Raw genomic sequence first — 24041 nt, forward strand, 5'->3', positions numbered from 1 at the left:
GGCTTTGAGGGCATCTTTATATCCTTAAGATAAGATAAGATTTTTATAGAAAAAACTAAAAAATAAGAAAAAACTAAATATTCCTCAACTATTTGAAATGTAGTTTGGCAATAAACGGAGGAGCTAAAAGTGTAAAGTGACCACCAGTTAATGCACATTTTCATCTTAGACCATTACGTATTTATCTAATATGCATCATTTGGTTACTTTATCTATTTGTTTATTTATTTATTGTTTATCATTCTCCCAACAAACCACCATAGGCTGACAGTAGGTACAGACTAGAGCAGAGTTTTGAAATAAGCCCATTGTTCCCGTAATGTAGTTTCATGAATATGTAAATGTGGTTTTGCCTCATGCCACCCCAGTGCTTTGTAAAGAACAACAGCAAGGCCTTGTTCCCAGAGACAGAGAAGTGATCCATTCTCGCTGTGTAAGCAGACCACAGCTATGCCCATAAACATTATACTTCTAAATGTCCTCATGGGAAGGGGGGACATAAATAAAAAAACGATTTCAAGTTGTCCTCCTACTGTCTCCTCCAAGCGCACGCTGAATTTCCCTTAAATTGAAAACAAACTGAACTTGCGTCATGATACTACTGCGGCAATGTTTACAGAAAGCACGAGTCTGTTTGCTCACATCGTCACTGAGAGCTGCTCTCACTGCCCTCCTCAGGTTTAAAACATGTTCACGTCACGCTTTCATCACACTACATTTTGGAAGATTTGATTAATTTACACAATTTAATTTCTCTAATGTAATACTTAATTTTTTACCCAAAGTAAGTTGTGTCACTTTGTATTTCATGTTCATTGTGGAATATTTTACGGCAAGGCAAGTTTATTTGTAGAGCATAATTCAACATCAACATGAAAATTAATTAATAACAGTAAAAAGCAAGAGTGCAGATAAAATACTTTCAGTTCAGTAATATCCAATCCACTTTATTTATATAGCACATTTAAACAACAAAAAGCATATATGCACGGATAAAAAGAACTGTTTTCAGCCTGGAGTTGAACATTGTTAGAGTTGAGGCCTGTCTCACATCCTCATGAAGACTGTTCCAGATTTTAGCTGAAACTGAAACGCAGCCTCAGCCTGTTTAGTCCTGACTCTGGGAACCACCAGGAGACCCCTCCCTGAAGCTCTCAGGACCTGAGATGGTTCACATGGCTCTAACATGTCAGAGATGGACTTTGGTGCTAAACCTTGAGCAGTTTTAAATTCTATTCTCTGAGCGACAGGAAGCCAGTGCAGAGACCAGAGCACTGGACTAATATGGTCGTATTTCCTGGTTCTCGAGCAGCAGAGCACACATGTTTCGAACAGAGCTTAACTTAACATTTTTAGCTCGAGAGTTGGTTTCTGTGGCATGAAAAGGTCTTCAATAACATCCTGTATCGCGATATTATCGAACTTACGATTCTGTTATCGTGACAGCCCTATTACACAAGTGGTTTTCTTCTGGAGGGTCCGGTCTTAAAAGTGGGACCATTTTCAGTAGTTCACCAAATATTACTGTTGATAAATTGTATGGTAGTTATTTATATTCAGCTTTACAATATACTGCATTTGGATTATTGATGTATTACAGGGCCAAACTACAAACACGTTTTATAAAAGTTTGAAGTCATATTTTTATTTGGAAAGTCTGTATGTGAATATGTTGACACCAATAACGTTGTCATAGGAATGTAGTACTTGCAGGAATTGGGAAGTACCAGTAATCCTGTACTTTATTTGCAATAGGCATTTTGTCTTGTTTTAAGGAAAAAATTCGTCCAATGGGGTAAGCATTTTTTTCTTGCTAAGAATTCTAATTTCTAGAATATTTTTCTTATCATAAAACAAGAAATAAACACTAAATTTAAGCAAATAAATAGCTAGAATTAAGCAAAATGTCCTCAGAAAATTGAATAATTTAAGGAAAACATTCTTATTTAGTGAAAAATTGTGGGGTATTTTACCTAAATGTTGCTTGATTTAAGTAAAATGTTATAAATTATGCTTAATAAATACTAATATTTAAGGATAATATTGCCCGCGCCCGGGGACCCATCTCCATGATGTGGAGCCAGGCTGATGGTCAGAATCACCTGGCTGGAGGATTCACCTATTGCACATGTTTTTAGTGGTAGGGGAAACGTACACGGACACGGGGAGAACATGCTCCACACAGAAAGGCCCTGTCCAGGAGGGAATTGAACCCAGTACCTTTGAGCTGTGAAGCTGAGGCTCTAACCGCTGCGCTACCGTACCGCCCACTTTAAAGAATGGAATATATTATCTATCTGTGATAATCAGTTCTTAAATTAAGAGTTGTGATCTTATTTTTTCTTAAAATAAGAAACAATATTCTTTGTCTAATGCAGTTTTTCTTTCTTGTTACAAGAAAAATTAGCATGTTTTTTTTAGCAAATATATCTGAACAAGAAATGGCTAGATTTTATTTCCTAAAATAAGATTTTTTTTCTCAAGAAAACTTTGCTAGGCAAGACATTATTACTTTTTAGGGAAAAAATAAGAACTTATTTCTTAAAGTAAGACATTTTTTACTTGCTTAGAATCCACTTTTTGTAGTGTACTACTTTAATCTTCTCGCTTTCTTATGAACATTTGTAGAGCTTGATTATTTCGTTGGAACCTTGTTGTGGTTTTACTTTTGATTCCTTAGACAATACTAGTACGCACATTTGTCGTAATACTCCATTGTCAGCATTCGTCCTGAAAACTTCCCGCTCGTGGATTCTTGTCTCAGCTTGATCACTTGTTGACACTCTTTCTTGCTAAACGATACTTACGGTCTACACTGCCACATATTCCTGCTTATCCTGAAACAGTGAGACTCTATTGTGTTAGAGTGACATGCTGGGCATTGCTGAGGTGGGCAGCAGTTATTTGAAGCATATGGACGTAGGTGGTCTGAGGTACAGAGTGAGCCATTGTACATAGAAAACGCTTTATGATCTGGCAACTCAATGGGTCTTAATGAAAGCAGGGATTTCAGTTCTCTACTGAGGCTGGCTCTACTGGAGTAAAGTAGGGTTGACATTTTTATTGAGATTTAGCAGCTAACGGTCAAAATGTGTAATTGTATTGTTCAAGGTTTATTTGTCTTGGCAACTCCAGGGAAAAAAGAAAAATTAAAGGGAAACAAAAGATCCTTCAAGTTATTTGTAATGAGGGAAGAAAATTGCACTCGTATTGGCAGCTTTATTTTTGTATATAATCTATAATACCTTAAAACCGGTGAAAACTGTCAGGAAACAAGCTAAATAATCTAGTCCATGTCAGTAAATACTTAACTAGACAAATCTACTGAAAACAAGATGCATCCTCTCAATTCTGTAAAGTAATGCAGATATTCACACACTATCGCTTGTATCTCCTGCTTGACTTTACCCAAATCTAAAAGCTTCTTGAAAAAAGTGTCAAAAATGAAAAGAAAATGAGAATGAAAGCACAACAAAAACACCACAAGAGAAAGAGAAGAGAAAAGCGGCAAAAACGCATCAAAAAAGTGATGAAAATGCGATGAAAATGCAACCAAAACACCACAAAAAGAGCAACAAAAGAGTAACAAAAAAAATTACAAAAAAGTAAGGAAAAAGTCACAAAAATGTGTTGGAAAAACGCAAGAGCAAAAGAAAATGGATAAAAATATGACGAAAATATGACGAAAATGTGACAAAAACGAACAAAAAAGCAATGAAGTGAAATGTTCATATCATTTTTATCGGATTAGCTTTCAAATGAGGCGTTACTCTGGCCTAAAGGCTTCAAACTTTTAGATTTGGGTAAACTGGAGATGAACTGCAGAAAATGTGTTCACGTCCGGTGGGGGTTACGAGTTTAATCTCAGTGGTGCGTTCCTGGGGCAGACTGAAAATGTGTAAGAGCATCATAAAGGTTGATACAAATAGGTTTGTGCACAAATCAAGAGCCACTCATACTGACTGTTCAATAATATCATCAGATACTGATCGTGTAACGCCTTATCTGTTGTTACAGATCAGGTGCTGGAGAAGGCCATGCACAAGTGTGTGTTAAAGCCACTGAAGAGCATCATAGAAGTGATTCTCCATGACTTCCAGGTAAATATAAAACTGAAAATGATTTTATTTGTTCTGTGTCCTCTGTTTATTTAACGACACTCTCTTCCAACAAAATGGTTTGGGGGGTCCATAGTACAAAAAACAAACATCTGGACTCATTTTAAACGTCTTTTTTATTTTTATAGTTCATCAGGTTTATTAACATTTAATTCACGATTCAAATGGTGTGACATTCTTGTGTATGATTGACACCTAATTAATTACTTGTATCACTTAGCTCAACTTGTTTAACAGCTAAAACATCAGAAACAAGCCTGGACTGATGAATACTTGTTGGTAATTGTCGTACTATGATCTTTTAATTTTTTGTCCCATGCAGGTCAGAAGTGGCGCTTGGCAGCAGCTGAAGGAAAACTTGGCTCTGGCAAAGTCCAAACGTCCTCAGGAGCTGGGAGTGGACAGCACTGCAGTTCCTCCCGACGCTGTGGCCATTGAAAAGATCAGACACAAGTTTCTAAACATGAGGAAGATGTACTCGCCGGAGAAAAAGGTCGCTCTGCTGCTGAGGATATGCAAACTCATCTACACAATCATGCAAGACAACTCAGGTAAAAGACTTTGTACCGGGACGAGAAATATTCATGGTTAATCAGCAAATAGGAACATAAAAAACCAAAACACTCTTCTGTTCAGTGAAGTAAAAACAGCACATCAGTATTAATGAACATAATATTATAACCTGCTAAATCAACTTTTTTTTAGCTTTTAACCATCGTTATTATTTTGTAATCTCATCAAAAATGTATCTGGAGTTGTGCTTTTATTCATGCAATTGTGTAATCCTGCACAAGCTGGTCAAAAAACTACTGTTGGTGTCATTTCTTACATCTTATGCCTGTGTCAGCATAAGATGTTGTATGCTCAGAAATCAGGATTGAATTCTACGGAGCCCGAATCACGAGATAATGCATTATTGCGTTGCTTCGCAATAAAACACAATAATTATTGTGAAATAACATCATATCAATTGGTGGGGAAATGAAACTGCCTACAGCGTCTACGCTTAGACTCTACGCTGTCATCATCACACACGATGGAGCATGAATGGGGGAATTTTATTGACATTTATTTAGAATTGTGTTTAAAATACAGAGAATTAAGATTAGTGCTGGCCAACAGACATGGTATTAATGTAAGTGAAAGACATCTCATTACGTATTACGTGGAAGCTGCACGGGGTCTTGGAGGGTCTCCTAGAGTCATGAGAGGTGATCTTGAGACACAGAATTGTTATGTTAGAGGATTTCTGCCAGGCCCGAGATCAGAGCACCGCTCCAGGAGAGAGGGCCACTCCCCGACCGCTGTCTAGCTGTGAAGGTGTCAGACCCATGGACTTCATACATAGCATGTACATATTCAGCACCTGCAACTTTCAGTCCGTCTCTCCACAAAACTGGCCTGAATTTATGATCATCTATCCACAAACCCCGGGGTGTTTTCTTGCTTGTTCCCAAACAGGTGTGTGCAGATAAAGTTAGGTCCTCTGATAAAGTTGTTTCTTTGAAGTCCTCCTGGCTTGCCTTCTGGACACACCTTTTAGATCCAATTGAGGATAATGCACACATCTTCCATTTTCTGTGAGTAGTACCCAAAAGAGCAGCATGATGACAGTTGCAGGAAGAGTCTGTAGAATTCACAGAGCACCCGGTTTATATACCACAGAGGCTGGTTTTATTAGCCTTACAACAAAGTATTTTTAAGAGAAGGACACCAATTGGATGGCCTGCACAAATGATATGGCTACAATTTAAGTTTACGACTGCAATTGTCTGGTTAGCTCATTTGACACTCAGGCCAGCAGGAGGTCACATGACATTGTAAACCAGGCAACTACTATTTCACTTTAAGCAAAAGAGCATATTATATTATTTCATAAACGCATGCATAAAAAGACATATTTCTGCACATCCACCGGTATCCCTGAAGCTGTTATTATGCAATACTAATGCGTTAATATAATAACGCAATAACACATTTTCTTGTGATATCCCCTGGCGGGCTCCATAGAATTCTACTGTTTTCCATATAAGAGTTTTATATGTCTGTACATGTTTTAATGTAACAAAGGAAATGTTTGATCTTTACCCATCCATAACCACTGACTAGTACCAAATTTAGACTGGGGCTATCTCTCATTCTGACCAGGGCTGTATCTGTTTCCTTGCAGGGAGGATGTACGGAGCCGATGACTTCCTGCCCATGCTGACCTACGTGCTGGCCCAGTGCGACATGCCTCAACTGGACACAGACATCCAGTACATGATGGAGCTGCTGGACCCCTCTCTCCTGCAAGGGGAAGGTAAACAGAGATGCCAAAGATTAGTATTGCCTAATGACTGTTGCTGCTATAGTTTGACTGTAAACTGAAATTCAAAAACAAAACCAAAAATAATCAAACTTGTATTGGTGTTTTTGTACATCACCCTGTACAGCCAGTCAATACCAATAACCAATGTCTGTTTGTGAGAATAAACCAGACTCTAGAAGCAAATTTCAAACCTCTCAGTGCAGATTTATGACCTCAAACTCAGGTGACTAATACGCTGTATGGATTTTCCTGGAATATCAGCAACATGGTAGAAGTGTAATCGTCCATCTCACGACTGGTGCCTAAAACGTCATGGGATCTCAGCTAGGTAGAGCTTTTTCCATTATATAACTGTGGACATTTCTCATTTCTCCATGAGATCACAAATCGAGGTGAGGTGTTACTTTCCGGTCTGCACTTGGGCACAACCTGGTGAAAGGAAGGTCTGTCCGAGATATACTTACAGGAAATGACTGAGTGTGAAGTTATTATAGCAGATAGGACACCGGGGCTGCTCTGGCTCTGGGCCTGTGTTCTGAACGGCAAAAACTAAACTCACAGGTAACCAATGTGTTCAGAAAAGTGGTAATGGGCTTTGCAACAATCTGTAATCATAACTAGTACCTATGTAGTACATACACAATGGAATAATGTGTATTAGTACATAATAAGACTTACAGTTACTGTCTTATGTCTTATACAGTATGTACCTCTAAACTACAAATACATAATATTCTATTGTGTATGTAACCCATAGGTACAAGTTATTACACACTGTTACAGCACATTACATAAAGTGTTACCCAAAACTGTTAGTAAAGATTTACATACATAGCACGTCTTTCTGTTTTGATAAATATTGTAATCTTAGCTTGCTTGTCTGAACGTTACTTAGTATAGATACAGTATGTACCCAAAGAAAATGTTTTTTGTTGCCTTGTTAGGTCTGACCTGAGGCTTTTTCCTGAATCTGAAATAATTGGAATTCCTAATAAGTTCCGTGCGCCACCTCCTATTGTAGATGAATAGATTACTTGGGAAAGTGCTGGGAGCAATGAATAGGTGGGAAGTTTTAATGTGATAAGGAAATACCAGTGAGCAGGTTCAGTGGAAATCAAGCCCAACCCTTCCAGAATATTTTCCAATCAGCGTCAACCCGTCTGCCTTTGTACCACAGCCAAGTGCATTTTGTTATTATGACCTCATTGAGTGGCATGGTAGTAGTCGTCTCTCAAATGATCTGAGCATTTTCTGTGTCTGTCTGAGTATTATGTGACATAGCAACAGCTACAACAGGCCTTTGAAGAGCAGTTTTGAAGTTGTTCTTCCACTCTTATTTGTTTCCCACAGGAGGCTACTACCTGACCAGTGCATACGGAGCCATGTCTCTGATCAAACACTTCCAGGAGGAGCAGGCAGCCCGCGTGCTGAGCTCCGAGACCCGCAACACCCTGCACCAGTGGCACCGGCGGCGCACTACCCAGCGGACAGCGCCATCTGTGGACGACTTCCAGGTATCACGCCTGACCTGAACCCACCATGAACAACCAGGCAGTGAGTTACAGTCGCGCCAGTTCATAATCCATCCCCCGAAAGCAACCCGCGATTGGGCAACCGGCATGCATGGCGAATGACGAAATAATTAACTTAAAAAAATCTGTTTTCACTAACTTTTCACATTCCCAGCATGTGATTTCATTTGGTTTCTATGGTTTCAAGCTCCCTCTAGTGGAAGCTTGTGGTCGTTGCATGCTCTTGCCTCACAAAATAGAAATGGAAATGATTAGATATCTTTAATATATAGCTTTAATTAAAGACCTTAACTGTTCATACATTCAGTTGCAGAAAATATTGCATGGTTATTGTACACAGTTGTACACTGTACTGCATGGTTGTCACACATACAGGAAGCATACAGTGCATGGGTTCTTTCCATCCATGCACTGTACAAATACTGTACACTATTTCTCAAATAATCTCAGTAGTTTTAATGTTGGACGATTCACATGGATTAATGGCACAAATGAAAAAACCTTGAAACACTGCCATAAATGTACTTGTTGAGATGAATGATTTGTTTCTTTAACTCTTCATGTCCTGGCTTGTGGCAACTTAGTCATCAGCTCACACTGAGCAATAGACACTGTACAAAGTGGCAGGAACCCCCTATTGCTAACTTAACCTCTTAAGAGCGTATTTTCTCCAGTTCGGCATTACCCAAATCTAAAAGCCTGTTGCTGTAGCTGTGTTGCCATCACTTTGTTGCATTTTCATCACATTTTTGTTGGCCTTATGTGGCTATTTTGTTGCTCTTTTGTCACTCTTTCATTGGTTTTTTTTGTCGCTTTTTTGCCACATTTTTCATGACTTTTTTTTGTTGCATTTTCTCTACATTTTTGTAATATTTTTGTTGCATTTTCGTCACATTTTTTGTTGGTCATATGCAGCTTTTTTGTAGCTATTTTGTTGCTCTTTTGTCACTTTTTCCTAACTTTTTTTGCTTTTTCGTCACATTTTTTATCATGTTTTTGTCACTCTTTTGTTGTTTTTTGTGGCTCTTTTGTTGCATTTTCATCACATTTTTGTTGGCCTCATGTGGCTTTTTTGTTGCTCTTTTGTCACTCTTTCATTGTTTTTTTGTCGCTTTTTTGCCACATTTTTCATGACTTTTTTTTTTTTTTGCATTTTCGCTACATTTTTGTTGGTCTTATTTGCTCTTGCTGTGTTGCAATCACATTTATTTAAACTTTATGTCATTTTTTGTTGCATTTTCGTCACATTTATTGTTGGTCATATGCAGCTTTGCTCTTTTGTCACTTTTTCATAACTTTTTTAGCTTTTTCGTCATTTTTTTCATCATGTTTTTGGTTGAGTTTTTGTCACTTTTTTGTTGTTTTTTGTGGCTCTTTTGTTGCATTTGCATCACATTTTTGGCTTGTTTTTGTCGCTGTTTTGACATTTTCTTCAAGAAGCTTTTAGATTTGGGTAAAGCCAAACTGGAGAAAATGTGCTCGGTTCAGGTGGGGGTTAAGAGATCATATGTTCAGGAAGACATTATACCAGTTGTTTGTTGACTTTGCTCCCTTCTCTGCTCCTCATCCAGCTTCATTAGCGCCAGGACCCTTTGACTCAAATATCAAGCATGTTGTTAAAACCGCAGCGTATGAAACCCTTAGTTTTTCAAATTCCATTCCTTGACTCCATTTTGCATGCCTAGCACTAAACCCCATTTTATTTTAATTTCCAAACTGTCCACAATCAATCGTCTTACCTTGAACTTACTCATTGTTTTTGCAGAACTATCTCCGCGTGGCCTTCCAGGGAGTCAACGCGGGATGCACAGCCAAAACATTGATCGTCCAGCCTTACAGCACGACAGAAGAGGTGTGCTCCCTCTGTGCTTACAAGTTCAAGATTCCAGACCCTGAGCGCTACGCGTTGTTTTTGGTGACGGAGGACACGAGCCAGCAGCTTGCGCCGGACACTCACCCCCAGAAAATCAAATCAGAGCTGCACAGCCGGCCACGGACACATATTTTCCATTTTGTCTACAGGAGAATACCCAATCTCAACCTCTGCATCCCTGCGATTAATCACAATGACAATGACTTTGAATAGCAAACGTATAGGAGGAAGCACTTAGTAAGTTTGGTAGTGGTATTTTTGAAAAGTTAGTTTTGTTGAAACTTGAGATGCATTTTATTCAAGTGTCAGAGAAAGTGTATGGCTAGATACAGTATGTCTAAGGCAGGTAAAGGTTTCAATCAGTCAATTTGTTTTTGAACAGCCCATAAAGATCACAACAGTCGCCTCGCAGGGCTTTGGAGATGGAAATACTCAGATCATTGAAGTCTGGCTGTGCTTCCATTGTGTCCGTTATGATAACTGAATACAGCGCAGTTCATAGATAAATGTTACAAGAGATGTGGCCTTGCCATGTGGCGGAAATGGAGAACTCCCGATAAAGATGTGCACACTATTAGGGCTGGGACGATCCGTATCATGATACTTAGGGGCCGATCCAATACGTATTGCTATACAGTAAGTAATTATGACAAGTAATATCCATCCATCCATCCATCCATTCATCCATCCATTTTCTTCCATTTTTCCGTTGCCGGGTCGTGGGGGCAGCTGTTGGAGTTGCACAAATCACATTGCACCAGCCCCTATGGCTCCTCCTGCAGGTGGTGGGTCCACAGAAGGACGGCCTCACGATTCTCGGGCCTGTTGGTCTCTCATAAGAGGCTTCTGAACCGCTCTTTGTCTGACCCGTCACCTAGGAGCTGTTTGCCATGGGCGACCCTACCAGGGGCACAAAGCCCCTGACAACAGAGCCCACAGGATTATTCAGGTGCTCAAACCCCTCCACCACGTTAAGGTGGCGGTTCCAGGAGGGGATGATAAATAATACCTTTAACCTTTAAATGTGTCAAAAGAAAACAAGTATTGTGTGATGTCTTCTGGCATTAATTGAAGTGTTAAGATTGAAAAGTGCATTAACACAAACGTTCTGTGTGCCTGTTACTGGAAAGGGAAGGAGTGCATAATAAAAATGCCTCCAAACACAAGTATTGAAAGTATTGCGATGCTTGATAAAGTATCGATTCTTGGTATTGGGATCCAAGTCCGATCCGATATTTTGTCCCAGCCCTACACATTATATCAACGGCTTTTCAAGATATATAAAGTAAACCACACTGCATTGTTCATTCACTGCCCAGTCACACTCTTTGATGATGAGCCACTTCAGTTGTCAAAGCTGCCCTGGTGCTGACTGACGGAAACGTGGCTGCTAATCCGTGCCAATGACCTTTCCAACTGTAACTCTAAACTCACACGCCAAGGTCACACAGGGACGTTGCATGGAGTGGGGATTGACCCTCCAAGAAATCTAACCTTCGTATTAGCAACACATTAAGTATAGTTTGATTTTGTCTGGGTAATTTAAGACTCTGTAACCACATGATGAACCACATGGTGCTCATTTCAATTTATTTATTTAATAAAAACGAAAATTCAAAGTAGTGAATCATGAAGACAATAGAAATTGAGGAAGTCAACCGTTAATTTGTATAAATGTTTTTTTGTTGCTTCTGGTGGTCTTTTGATCTATGCAAATTTTTATTTTTGATGATAAAAGCACATTTATGGATGAATTAGTAAAGGGGCTTTTTCGTACATCTGAAGAAAAAAAGATATCCCAACATTATGAGCAACATTGTAGTTAGAAGAAAAAGAAAAGTCAATGACCTAAATATGACCTTTTGGCTTGTAATTGCACCTTAACACAAGAAGATCACATCAAACTTTACTTGTGGGTGACTCTTTTATTTGACTTTTATTTACCCAATTAATTATTAACAAGAATTTCTGATTCCTATTGACTCTAATCTTCAAGCCTTAATGATTGAAGTTCCTTGTTTTTAGAGAGTTTGTAGTTATGAACAGCTTCATACAATCCTACTAATAAAATGGTGTTGCGGCTGCTCCACTGTGCCTTAAGACAAACTACTATACCTACTTATACATAGTTTTGGGATAAATAATACAGGGCTGAGTGGTTAAAGATGGACAACATTGTAAATTATTATGATTATCGTCAATACGTTCTTGCAATTGCTGGACAATTGTAACATGTTTCTAAAAAGATGTATTTTTTATATTGAAATGTTCTGGTTATGTTCTTATTTTATTGCTCTGCTCAAAGTACAATGGGTAAAGATGTTATGTACCATGGTTTAATTTCTATCTGTTGTGTGAAAGAGGACTTGGCCTCAGAAATCAACAAATTGAGGTCACACGTTACAAACGAAATGTCGTTATACTGTTTTACAGTTATGATGAATTATATCTGCACCAAACTGGATATGTACTGTCCTGATGTTCACATGTATTTAAATGGTAACAATAAACAAAGACAGACAATAGGCAGCTGTGTGTTTTGCCTTTGTCAGGTGATTCTGTGTACATTAAAAAGAATAGCCTAAGAAATGCTCACATGTATTTCACTTTGCTGTTAGCTCCCTCTGGAGGAGTAACATGGACTGTACTGAAACACTGTACCAGCACCAAAAACACATTTTGTAGGTTTAGCACTGACAGAGTAGGGGATTCAACCCCCGCTTAGGGTTAGGGTGACCCTCCCCCACCCATGATATGGATTCTAGTTAACTTATCTAGAGGTGGATGACATGTTATCTGTACTGTTTATCTTGAATCTGTGTTTGCCCCAGAAGAATGTTTTCACAGCTGATGATTTACTCCCCCCACATACACACAAACAATTGCCTTGACAAAAACACAGAACTCCACTCTTCTACAACTTTCTTTAGACATTAGGTTATATTCTTTCCTTTTTTTAAAACCTAAAAGTAAAGTATTTATTTTCAACAAACACAAATATATCCAAAAACACCACAAAATAGATAACAGGTCCATTGGTGGTCACTGGGTCACATGTTTGTTTTGACCACGCCCAGTGGCCGCTCATCAGATCACTGCACAACGCGCATGTCTTTAGATCTCCGACTGTTCGCCAGCTGTGAGCACACTCTCCTCAGTCATTTTGGGCTCAGATATTTGAAGATTTACTCCTGCGCTTTTCTGTAAAGATCGGCGCATCTTTTTGGAGGTAAGTTTGCAAAGCAGTGATTGAAATCAGTGCTGAATGAAGGGCGTCTTTTTCCATAAACTGTTCTTTTCGATACTGCTGTAGGCTTCCGCTGCGTCTTAACTTTGTATATTTGACTGCTTTCGCTTTTGGATCATCATGGTCTTCACATTTTCTTGCAGCCCAGATACCCAAGCAGCCCTGACACTTGGACCAATTTCATTGCAGCCATGTGGCACTACTAAGAATGCCTCTAGTTTGTAAGGAGGGACACCTGATCTTTTTTGTTTGTTTGTATGGGACTCGTTCACGTTTGTTGATACCCGGTGGAATGACTGTCAGCGAGCCAGAGTTAAGGTTTGTGCATTAATATGGAAGGAAGTACAAGGACTCACGGCGCGTGAGCTCATCCTGTCCTACAAGTGAAGCAACAAAGCTTGACCTATCCAAGGAGTAGGAAGGGCTAAAACCACCCGACAAAGATGGGATTGTTTTTTGGCTCAGGGTCATGAGGAATGTTGTGAGGAATGTAAACTGGAACACTTTCACAAATCAACTTTAACACAGAGATTATATTTATTTTGTGCAATGTTTGGTTTCCCTGCCATATTATTATTGCATTCACCCTTTTCACCCATTCCCCATTGTGTAGGATGTGCATTGGTGAACATATTTTAACATTAACTGTTTTGAAAGTTAACCTCCATATTAGATTATTTATGAATATTTATAAATTATAAATAATATAAGTTGATCTATATATTGTGGCCTTTACATTTAGACTTCCAAATCAGACATATCCCTGATGTCAGCATGTTGACACAAAAGTCTCTCCGATCCATCTGGGTCATAGTCCAGATTTTGGTCTATGATGGTCAATGATTACTTTGTTGCACTTTTTAAATCATTTTAAATGTCATTGTTTTTTAAAGTTTAGCAGATCTTTAGTATTTAGTCTCTAGTGGTGAGATGTGCTCATGAGTTACTTTTAGTTGTGTACTTGTGTAGCTTTTGAAAACAATTGTACTTCTTGATTTTTTCAAAGTACATTTAACCTCTTAACCACCACCAGGGCCACCTTAACCACTGTGTTTGCCTGGGCTGGATCCCTGGGGCCTACAGTAGTCAAGGGCCTATCAGAATTCAATAATTAACAAAAACAAAATCCAATTTGTTGATCTTTCTGTTGATCACTTTACATTTGTGGTGCAAGTTTACCAACCCCACTCTAGAGGGCCGAGCTAATGTGTAAGGGCCCATCAGAACTTAAGTAGCCTGATAAAAAGCCATTTGTTTATTTATCTGTCACTCACATCATTGCGGCATCAGTTGACCAACTGCACGGCCATATAATAGACTATGACAATTTACAGCCAGTCCCGCTGCAGAGAAAGTTCACATTATCAGGTGTTTTGTTCGTATTAGTTGTTGTAGTGGATGGCGATGAAGAGAAGGGTTAGGGGGGGCCTCTGTTTCATGGATTGCCCAGGGGCCTATGGGTAGGTTAAGGTGGCCCTGACCACCAGATGAATTGACCACATTTTCTTCAGTTTGGCATTGCCCAGATGTAAAAGCTTCTTGGACATAAAAAAAAAGAAGTAACTATTAAGTGGCAAAAAGTGATGAAAACGCAACCAAAATGGCGTTAAAATTTGACCAAAAAAAAGTGAGACAAATGGCACACAAGATCAACAATAAAGAGAAAAAAGAAATATATAAATCAACAAAAGTGTGACAAAAATACAACAGCAATGCAGCAAGAAAAAAGATCTGTTTAGATCAATTTTGCAGCTTTTAAATGAGGTGTTCTGGCCTATAGACTGTAAGATCCAGTCGAGAAGCTTTTAGATTTGGGTGCATGGTTAAGGCGGGGGTTAAGAGGTTAAAGGAACCGTAAAGCCACCGTTTTTCCATTCGGAGATTTGTTCTTACCTGTGCGAAACTGTCTGGTCTTTGCGCGTGCGCTCAGTCACGCAAAAAGATCAAAGATGTTGTTAGCATTTAGCCTCTCCTCCTCTCCTCTATGGGGCCAAACGGGGGTGAAGATAGATGCGACCAAGCCCTTTCACGTTTTCCCTATTTAAATACAGTCACGTGAGTCGTTACACGATCCAAATATAGTTACACAAAATTAAACATGTTGATTTTCTAAGCGGATAAAACGGGTACTATATTGTAAGGCGTAACAACACCTTAGGAGCACTTCGACATCCGCACAGTAATATCGCTCTTTGTCACTCTTTTGCCACTGTTTGGTTTGACTCATTCCTAAAGTTGATTTGTTTTTTTTTCTAGATGGATCTCCAAACTCATCTTAAGGACATTCTGAAAAACAAATATCGCAAGCTGAATGACATCCTGCTTCCCATCAACGTGATCCATACAAATACTGGAGACTTTTATCCTGATTACGATAAACATTATAACTGGCATATCGATTTCTCTCACCTCGATAATGTTGAAGAAAATCACCCGTTTCCATTTGAAGATCTCCTTAAATGTGATTGCAAACACAGCAGAAGTCAGAAAACCGTCATCACTCTTGGAGCGTGTGGCATTGGGAAGACCACAGCCGTGCAGCGATGTGCTCTGGACTGGGCAGAAGGCCGAGCATATAAAGACATAGACCTGCTGTTCATTCTTTCATGTTGGGAATTAAGCCTGTTGGAGAATGAAGAGCTTAGCCTCATTCAACTACTTCAAACGTTTTACCCGGACCTGAAGGAACTTAGCGCCAGCAGCCTGTCCAGTAAGAAAGTGTGGTTTGTGTTTGACGAGTTGGAAGATTTAACTGGAGTGGTAAACTTTTCTTCTCCAAAAGTGTGCGATGTAACCAAAGTTACCCCCGTGCACACTCTTTTACCAAATCTAATAAAAGGGAACCTGCTTCCTAATGTCCATATCTGGATAACCACCCGATTTGCTGCTGCAAAATTCATCCGGGATTGTTATAAACTGAAAGAAACAGAAATCCGAGGATTTGATGATGACCAGAAAGAACTCCACATCAGGAACTTAGTTGGAGATGACGATCTTGCAAACAGAGTTATTGACCACATCAAAGTATCCAGGAGTCTTTACCACTTGTGCAGAATTCCATACATGTGCACAGTAATGGCTACTGTTCTCAAAAGACACGTCAAAACAGATGAATATAAAATCCGGCCGATGACTCTGACACAGATTTACAGCAGTCTGACTGAAGAATTCCGATCAAAATCTTCTCCTAAACTAAACAATTATGCATGGTTTAGAGATCTAGACATGAGCCGGTACATTTGCTGGATCAATGAGGAAGAATTTAAAGATGAGGTCACGGTGGATGAGGTTTCCTCATTTTCTCGAGAGCACCCACTAGTGTTCTGGGAGGAGAAAAGTGTGCGTGGTGTCTCCATGTTTCGCTTTGCTCACATAAGTGTGCTGGAGTTCTTTGTTGCTTTGGCCAAGCTCAGTGATGAAACTACAAATAATGTCTTTTATAAACTGGTTGATGATGCAATATATTCTTACAATAATGGACAGTATGACATCTGCCTTCGCTTTTTCTTTGGCCTCCTCAAGGAGAGGGGCATACTCCAACCGACAGACCCTTTCTTTGACACCATCAAGAGAATGATTGTGAATAACCCTTTTGACGACGCCAACGTCATGTTGTTCCACTGCCTGAGAGAGTTTGAAAGCCAGGCCTTACTGGGGGATGTGTCAAGTTATGTTGACATGAGCTGCTTGCCGCTGTCAAACGGTGCTCTCAACAGGTATGCAGAAGTCATGCTGATGATTGTTAATGTGGATGGGGAGTGTGACAAGTTTGAGATGGAACTGTCCACGAGGTGCGACGAAAGAGTCGTCAGAAGTCTCCCTGCACTGCTGAAATCCAAAAAGGCCATGTAAGTGTGTTGTTTTGTCTTCATCAGCAAAATGACTAAAGATTAACTGAAAAGCACCCATTATTGAGTACCATTTTAAATATCATAAAAGTTGCATGAAATGGACTAAGCCCCTAGCCTTGCTCTATTTTTGTTTGTGTTTTTAGTGTTTTAAGACAATTGAATTAGTTTATTCAAGCTGCTAAATGCATCTGATAATAAATTGTTAATAGTTGCTGTTGGTGTTTCCTTTAGGCTGCGATTCTCAAACCTGTCCGACAGCTGTTGTCCCGCTCTGGTCTCGGTCCTGTCCACCAAAGAGTCCTTTTTGACCGAGCTGGATCTGGGCTTCAACAGCATCACTGACACAGGGGTGCGGAGTCTGGTCCAGGGGCTGAAGGAGCAGGACTGCAGGCTGAAATCCCTCAGTCTCCAGGGCTGTGAGCTGACGTCCTCTGCCTGCAAACACCTGGCGACAGCTTTAAAACAGTCTCCAGAGCTGAAGGAACTGGATCTCAGCTGTAACGATATCGGCGACGTGGGGCTGCAGCATCTGGCGAGTGGTTTGGAGTCTTCCAGGTGCCAACTTGAAACACTTAAGTATGTTTGAATTCTATGAGATCAAAACTAACAAATACAGGCTTAATGGTCCACATGGGTGTTTCAGCACGACCGGTCCATATTGTCTTGATAGTCATTTTGGTTCCGTTCAGTTCGCTTCATTGTCAATTCGACCCCCCAACTTATTATTATAGTTCTAATAGATATATAGAATCACATCAAAATGTAGTTGACCTTCATTTAGTCTTCAGTCCTCTGAGGTAAAGTCCCTCCCTCAAATCACCTGTGCATTCCTTTGTAATAGGCAGATCACATGTCATTCGTCCTGCAGCCTCAGGTACTGTTGTGCTCTGGCAGTGATGTGTGTGCTTGATCTAAGGATGCAGTTTGTTGTGTTTTATGAAGCAGAAATCAAATGCATGGTTTTATTCCTTTTATTAACCAAGAGATAAAAGTTAATTAACGCAATAGTTTTGCTGATGCATGCCATCTTGTCTTGCTTGAGTGCTTGAATGAAGATGTTTGATGCTGATTTTGAGCAGGTTTGCATTGTCTTGAAATAAGATCACCAATGGAACAAGCGTTAAGTTGGCTAAAATAAAACAAATGAACTTGAACACTTAAACTATGACAAAGATACTTGAAATTAGCAAAAAAAAGGTCAAGTAAGAAGAATCATTCTGGTTCCATTGGCGATAAAATAGTCCAAAATGAGCACAAATTCAAATTATTCAAGCACCGTTCAAGATAAGATTGCATTTTTTACCAGTGCAATCTGCACATTTTTTGGATATCTCTAAAACTGCAAACCTTAAATTAGACGCGGGAGGCAGTATTTGTGGTGGGAACAAATTGTCTGTCTTCAACTCAAGCAGCAGCATACGATCACTTTCCTATGATGTACAACAAGCATTTTCTTTATTTACAGACTGTCCCAATGCAACTTTAGAAACAAGGGCGGCTCCTATTTGGCCTCAGCTCTGGAGAAAAACCCCAACCACCTAAGATGGCTGGATCTGAGCATCAATATGATCGGAAACAGAGCGGCCAATGAGCTCTTTACCAAGTTTGACATATCAAAGCTGACTAAACTGGAGTAAGCAATCCATACTAGAACAGTGCCACCAAATCAGAATACAATTCCATTTTTCTCGTATTGTAATACTGTAGCTGTTTTTTTTTTTTTTTTACAGGATGTACTACTGCGGCCTCACAGAAAAATGTTGTGAAAAAATTGCGGAGGCTTTGAAACATGAAGATGGTAAGCTGGTAGAAGTAAACCTAAGCAGCAATAACCTGAAAGATAAAGGAGCTTATTGGATCACTGACGGCCTGTTTGCCTGGTCTAGACTGGAAAAACTCAAGTAAGGACTTTCTAATAAGTTTGAGTAATAAAAATGAGGAATCAATAATTTATTCTGCTTTTGTTCTCGTTCATCAGTCTTTCAAGATGTGGGATCACCGCGCTCGGCTGTTATTACCTGTCCAAGGTGCTGTCTTGCATCTCAGCATTGTACAGTAATGATATGTCTATGAAAATTGGCTGGCAGGCGACTGAACTGAGAGTGCTGGATCTGAGCATGAACAAATTTGGAGACCAGGGGGCCATTTACATCTCCACTGGGTTCAGAAATCCTTACAGTCACCTCCGAAAGCTCAAGTAAGTCCATTAGGATATTGATTCATTCGACTCTTTTGGTTTCGACAGACTGTGGTCGTCAGTTTTCCTTTCCTTGTGTCTGCATAGTTTTCCTCTGGGTGTTCCGGTTTATCCTACCCTACCAAATAAAACAATAGATTCCCTTTGGGCCAAATACTTATACGATCTTTCTTATTAAAAAGATATTAAGTATAATACAATTACCCTATTTTCCGGACGATAAGTTGCTCTGGACTATAAGACACACCAGCTAAAAATTTTCTAATGAAGAAAAAAAAAACAGGCTAAAAGGCGTACGATATGCTAACATAACACATTAATGGTTAGCTACATGAAGCATAAATAACAAACTAAATGCCAAACTCTTGATCTCACTCCAAATCACAAAATCCATTGAAATCTTCACCCCCGGTGTCACTTAACAATCGCCTGAGCACCTGAACACCTGAGGCATAACTGCACTGTTGACAAGCCTCTCCCGACAGCACGTTTTTCACGCTCTCATTTGGGAACTCGTTCCTCTAGCTGTGGCCATTGAGCTTTTAGCCCGTGATGAGCTTTTTTTGTTTTCTTCATTGCAATAAGAGTAACCTCAGCTTTTCGCAAGTTTGCTCACTCCAAACTTCTGTTGTGGCAAGTCGTCAGCTAAGCTGGTCGCCTGCTGGGCCTCTGACTAAACCAGGTAGAAAGACCGGTTTCTTCCTGTACTCCAGACGAGGCCCTCGCACCTTTAGACAATAGGCCCCAAATGGCCCATCTTCTCAACACAAAGATCTCCTTCTGCCTCCAAACCCCACCCTGATGCATTACCATGCAAAGCACCTTTTGGTTACCTGCATTGACATCTCTGTATTACCATTTCTCTGTGTTTCTGTGCTTCCCTTTGTTGTGTGACCTACTGTATGACCCCTGTCATGCTGCTCTGTCGTTTGTGTGCTCACCTTTATGGTGATGCCCAAGCTGACTTGGGCAGAGCTTACAATGAACTCGCGTTATGGGTAACCCTCTCCGCAATACACAAGCCTGTAGTGCCCTCTAGCGGCATGTGAAACTATGGTCATAATGTAGATCCAAAACTTCTAGCACTTTGGGTCAGGCCTCTATCTAACCAATAAAGTTTAATTCCCTGTGCTTGCAGCTTAAGTGAATGCAGCCTGACCTCTGAATGCTGCTCGGATTTGGCAACTCAGCTCTCGTCAAGCCAATGCCTCATCACTGAGCTCGACCTCTCCAGTAACGCTATCCAGGACCTGGGGGTCAAGAAACTATGTGTGGCACTCAAGAGCCCCGTGTGTGCGCTTCAGAAATTATTGTAAGTTCTATGCATCTCATTAATATGTCATATCTCTTGTACAGACTCAAACCTGTGAACATACATATTTTTTTTAAGTTTATTCGCCTTTTTCTAAGCCAAATGTACAATTGTATAAATATATTTCCAATTGTTGACTCCGCAAAAGTAGCAAATGTAATCCTTGATAACCTAGTCCTGAATCCTGATTATGGCTTTATTCATTTCTTAACCCTCTCCTGAACCCTGCACATTTTCTCCAGTTTGGTATTACCCAAATCTAAAAGCTTGAAATAAAGCAAGAATGGAAACGCAACAAAAAAAGCGACAACAACGTGCCAGAAAAGACACAATAAGCAAGCAATAAAAACACGACTAAAAAGTTGCAAGTTTGCAGATCTTAGCTTAAAGCAGTACTAAGTAACGTGTTTACCTTAATAATTCCTTTTCGTAGTCCCTGTGGGGGTAGTACAAGTGTTTATGGGATGATTGGAGGGTCTTTCATCTCCCCCTGGTGTCTCTGGCCAGAAAACCATGTTTGAAACTTGACTGCCACCGGTCCGGAGAAAGCAATACACACTAATGTAATCACGAAGAAGAAGCTAACATGCTAACGGGCAAAGCTAACTGCGGGCTAACGTCACTTTAAACAGTATTTACAGCCAAGTTTGAGTGAAAAAAAATATTTCCATTGTATAATTGGATGCACAGTAACCCTCTCTCCCTTCGCCTTTCCTGTCGGCGTAGTATTTACTCTCCAAGACAATTAAAAAGTAAAAAAATTGTAACTTGCTACTACACCTGCAGTTGCGCTTATGGCCTCTAGGGGGAAGAGTTACTTAGTACTGCTTTAAAGGAGCTAGATGCAAGTTAGCCATGTTATACTCACTACTGCCACCTCGGGTCATACGTGTAGCTGCACCTTTTATATTAAGCTCGTACATGGCGGCACTAGGACATTGCTGGAACATGTAGGGGGAGGAAAATGCTAAATTTTAACATTTTTAAACTCCGTAAAGTCCCTTTAATGAAGCCTTACACCACCTGCCTATACGCTGTAAGCCCCAGTTGAGTTGAGTAGCTTTTAGATTTGGGTAAAGCCGAGCTGGAGAATATGCGCTCGGTAAGAAGTGAAATTTACCCCATGAATTTTGGAAAGGAATTTGTTTATAACATTCATTAATTTAATTTTTTTTACTCAGCTAAAAATTTCCTAATGAAGAAAAAAAAAACAGGCTAAAAGGCATACGATATGCTAACATAGCACATTGATGGTTAGCTACATGAAGCATAAATAACGAACTAAATGCCAAACTCTTGATCTCTCTCCAAATCACAAAATCCATTGAAATCGTCACCTTCGGTGTCACTTCTTAAGGCTTCATGAATTTTGGAAAGGAATTTGTTTATAAAATTCATTATTTTATTTTTTTTACTCACTGATCTTGATCTGATTTTTTTTTATTTAGTTTTAGTCCTTTTCATTTTAGTCCCTTTAATTTTCTTAAATTTTAGTCTAGTTTCAACTAAAATTGCATGTAAATTTAAGACAAATTTGGTTGACTTTACATTTATAATATGTGATATAATCAAGGTCCTCCCACATGGACAGAGCACAGACCTCTTCCTTTGGCAAGTGAATTTAACTGATCTGAGGCTCTTTCAAACCATCATTGGAAGTTTGGATGATTTTAGTCTCTTCTTTTCATTATTATTTAATCATGTTTTAGTCGAAAATATCTGTACATTTTAGTCATAGTTTCAGTCACATAAAATAACACTGATTTTAGTTTTGGTCCAATTTTAGTTGACGAAATTAACACTGTACCTTATAAACGTTATCTTTTATTAAAGATTTTCATTTTATTCCCCCAAAGTCCAAATAAACCCCAATCCTATTCCTGTTACTTCCACAATATTGTGACCTGTTGGTTAAAAGTCTTCTAGAATAGACAAGGCGTGGCTTCATTAGCAATATTAAACTAAAAATACAACAGGATACATTTTTGTGATGTAGATCCCAGTATATGTAAAAAAGAAAGAAAACAAATACTTAATTCACATGTATTTCTGTCTGTACAGTCTGAGAAACTGTGGCCTGAGCACCACATCTGTCCCCTTCCTCAGCCATTCCTTGAAAACCAACCTGCACCTGACAGAGTTGTTTATAATGGGCAACAGACTGGATGATCGCTTCATAAGAGTGTTGGTGGGGATGACCAAGAATGATGCATACAAGTTGCACAGTGTTGAGTAAGAAATGAGCGACTTATTTTATATACATTTATTTCTCATAATGTATGTTGTAGTGTTAATCGGTTGTACGTGTCTTCTTTAGTGTCTCGGCTGACCCAGATAAATGAAGATGAACACATTCTTTGACTGCAACTACTCCTGATGTGAAAGCGTCAATTTATTTTTGGAAAAGCATGTTTAGGGACCACATGGTTAACCTTTAAACATGCTACTTGTGTTATCAAATCCAGTCTGCAACAAATAGGCTATGATTTCTTAAAGTAATACATTAGTTATGTATAGTTTGTTTGCAATGTTATGTTTTAATTTGTTGTAAAATAAATGATTTACTTCATGGTGACAATAATGTCTGTTTATGACCCATAACACAACATGCAGTTAAATCAAGTCAACAATAGCCTAAAATTTATTGGGAAAAAAGTAGTAGGAGTAGTGGCTCATCAATATATGTTGCTGTGCTTTTTGTATTCTACACAATAGAATAGGATAGAATGCTTTTTTTGTCATTACACACAAGCATAATGAAACAAAGTCTTAATAATTATAATACAAACATGATCGCAGACAAAAATTCTACTCTATTCTACTACAAATGTGTCCTTCAGCTTATTTATTCTGATCGCGTATTGTTTTTTATGTATTTGTTTAGATTTATTTTTGATTGTATTTATTTTATTTTTTATTTCATTTTATCATTTTATTATTATTTTTATTTATTTAGATTTTTTTATTATTTTTTTTATTCACCATACTCTGCCCCGCCCACTTTTTCCTCTCTTTGCCACGATTTTCTCTTGACTGGCGGGGAAAATGTGACCTCGCTCCTCTTTCGCCCTCGATCCACCTGACGGCATTTCCCTCCTCACGGATGCAGCATATATGTATATTATATTCACATGTATATAATTCTATGATGCCTCCACCATAGATCCACGAGCCTCCATCATCGCTCTCCCGTGTCAGATGAAATTCTTGATCTTTTTCCCCTCGTGCGTTTTGATTTCCCCTCTCCGCGGTAAGTCTGCACTAGCTAACAACATCAATATCAAAGTTGGTGAAAGTTTGCCATGCATCGATCAATCTCTGTGTTATGAAGATAAGATTGGATTTTTATAAAGTAGGAAAGACACTGCCAAGTTACTAAAGCTAAAATATTTAAAGTGTACATAAAGATTATTCACTTTGATATAGCCTTGTGTTTCAGTAAAAAAACAAAAATATGAAGGTTAATTTGTGTTTTTATTATCAAGGTGTTTTTTATACACTGCAGCGAAAAAAAATACACTGAATTTTTTTTCACAGATTTTTTTTTCAGCAGCGAAAAAAAATACACTGATTTTTTTTTTCCACTGAATTTTTTTTCAG

General features: G+C 39.1%; 2 protein-coding genes across 4 annotated transcripts in view; both read left to right on the top strand.

Annotated features, from left to right (window-relative positions):
• LOC306960781 (ras and Rab interactor 2-like) overlaps positions 1 to 10775 on the top strand; it is a 45836-nt gene extending 35061 nt beyond the window's left edge. For 2 of the 3 annotated variants that reach the window (XM_079553318.1, XM_079553317.1), the window contains exons 9-13: positions 4018 to 4100; positions 4441 to 4669; positions 6289 to 6420; positions 7780 to 7943; positions 9727 to 10775. In XM_079553318.1, the coding sequence (XP_079409444.1) occupies positions 4018 to 4100; positions 4441 to 4669; positions 6289 to 6420; positions 7780 to 7943; positions 9727 to 10047 (929 nt within the window). In that variant the 3' untranslated portion in view covers positions 10048 to 10775. Of the gene's footprint in view, positions 1 to 4017; positions 4101 to 4440; positions 4670 to 6288; positions 6421 to 7779; positions 7984 to 9726 lie in introns of all 3 variants that reach the window. The other variant, XM_079553319.1, reaches the window with a different exon arrangement.
• A 2207-nt stretch (positions 10776 to 12982) lies between these two features.
• Positions 12983 to 22783, top strand: LOC306961096 (NACHT, LRR and PYD domains-containing protein 14-like; the record flags this gene model as incomplete). The annotated part of the gene is made up of 9 exons (XM_079553707.1): positions 12983 to 13063; positions 15338 to 16929; positions 17164 to 17508; positions 18398 to 18565; positions 18663 to 18833; positions 18911 to 19129; positions 20268 to 20441; positions 22503 to 22673; positions 22759 to 22783. Exons 2-9 carry the CDS (start codon positions 15338 to 15340, stop codon positions 22781 to 22783), a joined length of 2865 nt encoding a protein of 954 aa, XP_079409833.1. The 5' UTR covers positions 12983 to 13063.
• Positions 22784 to 24041: the final 1258 nt, after the last annotated feature.

This window comes from Gobius niger (assembly GCF_951799975.1).
Source record: "Gobius niger genome assembly, chromosome: 3".
Lineage (NCBI taxonomy): Eukaryota > Metazoa > Chordata > Actinopteri > Gobiiformes > Gobiidae > Gobius > Gobius niger.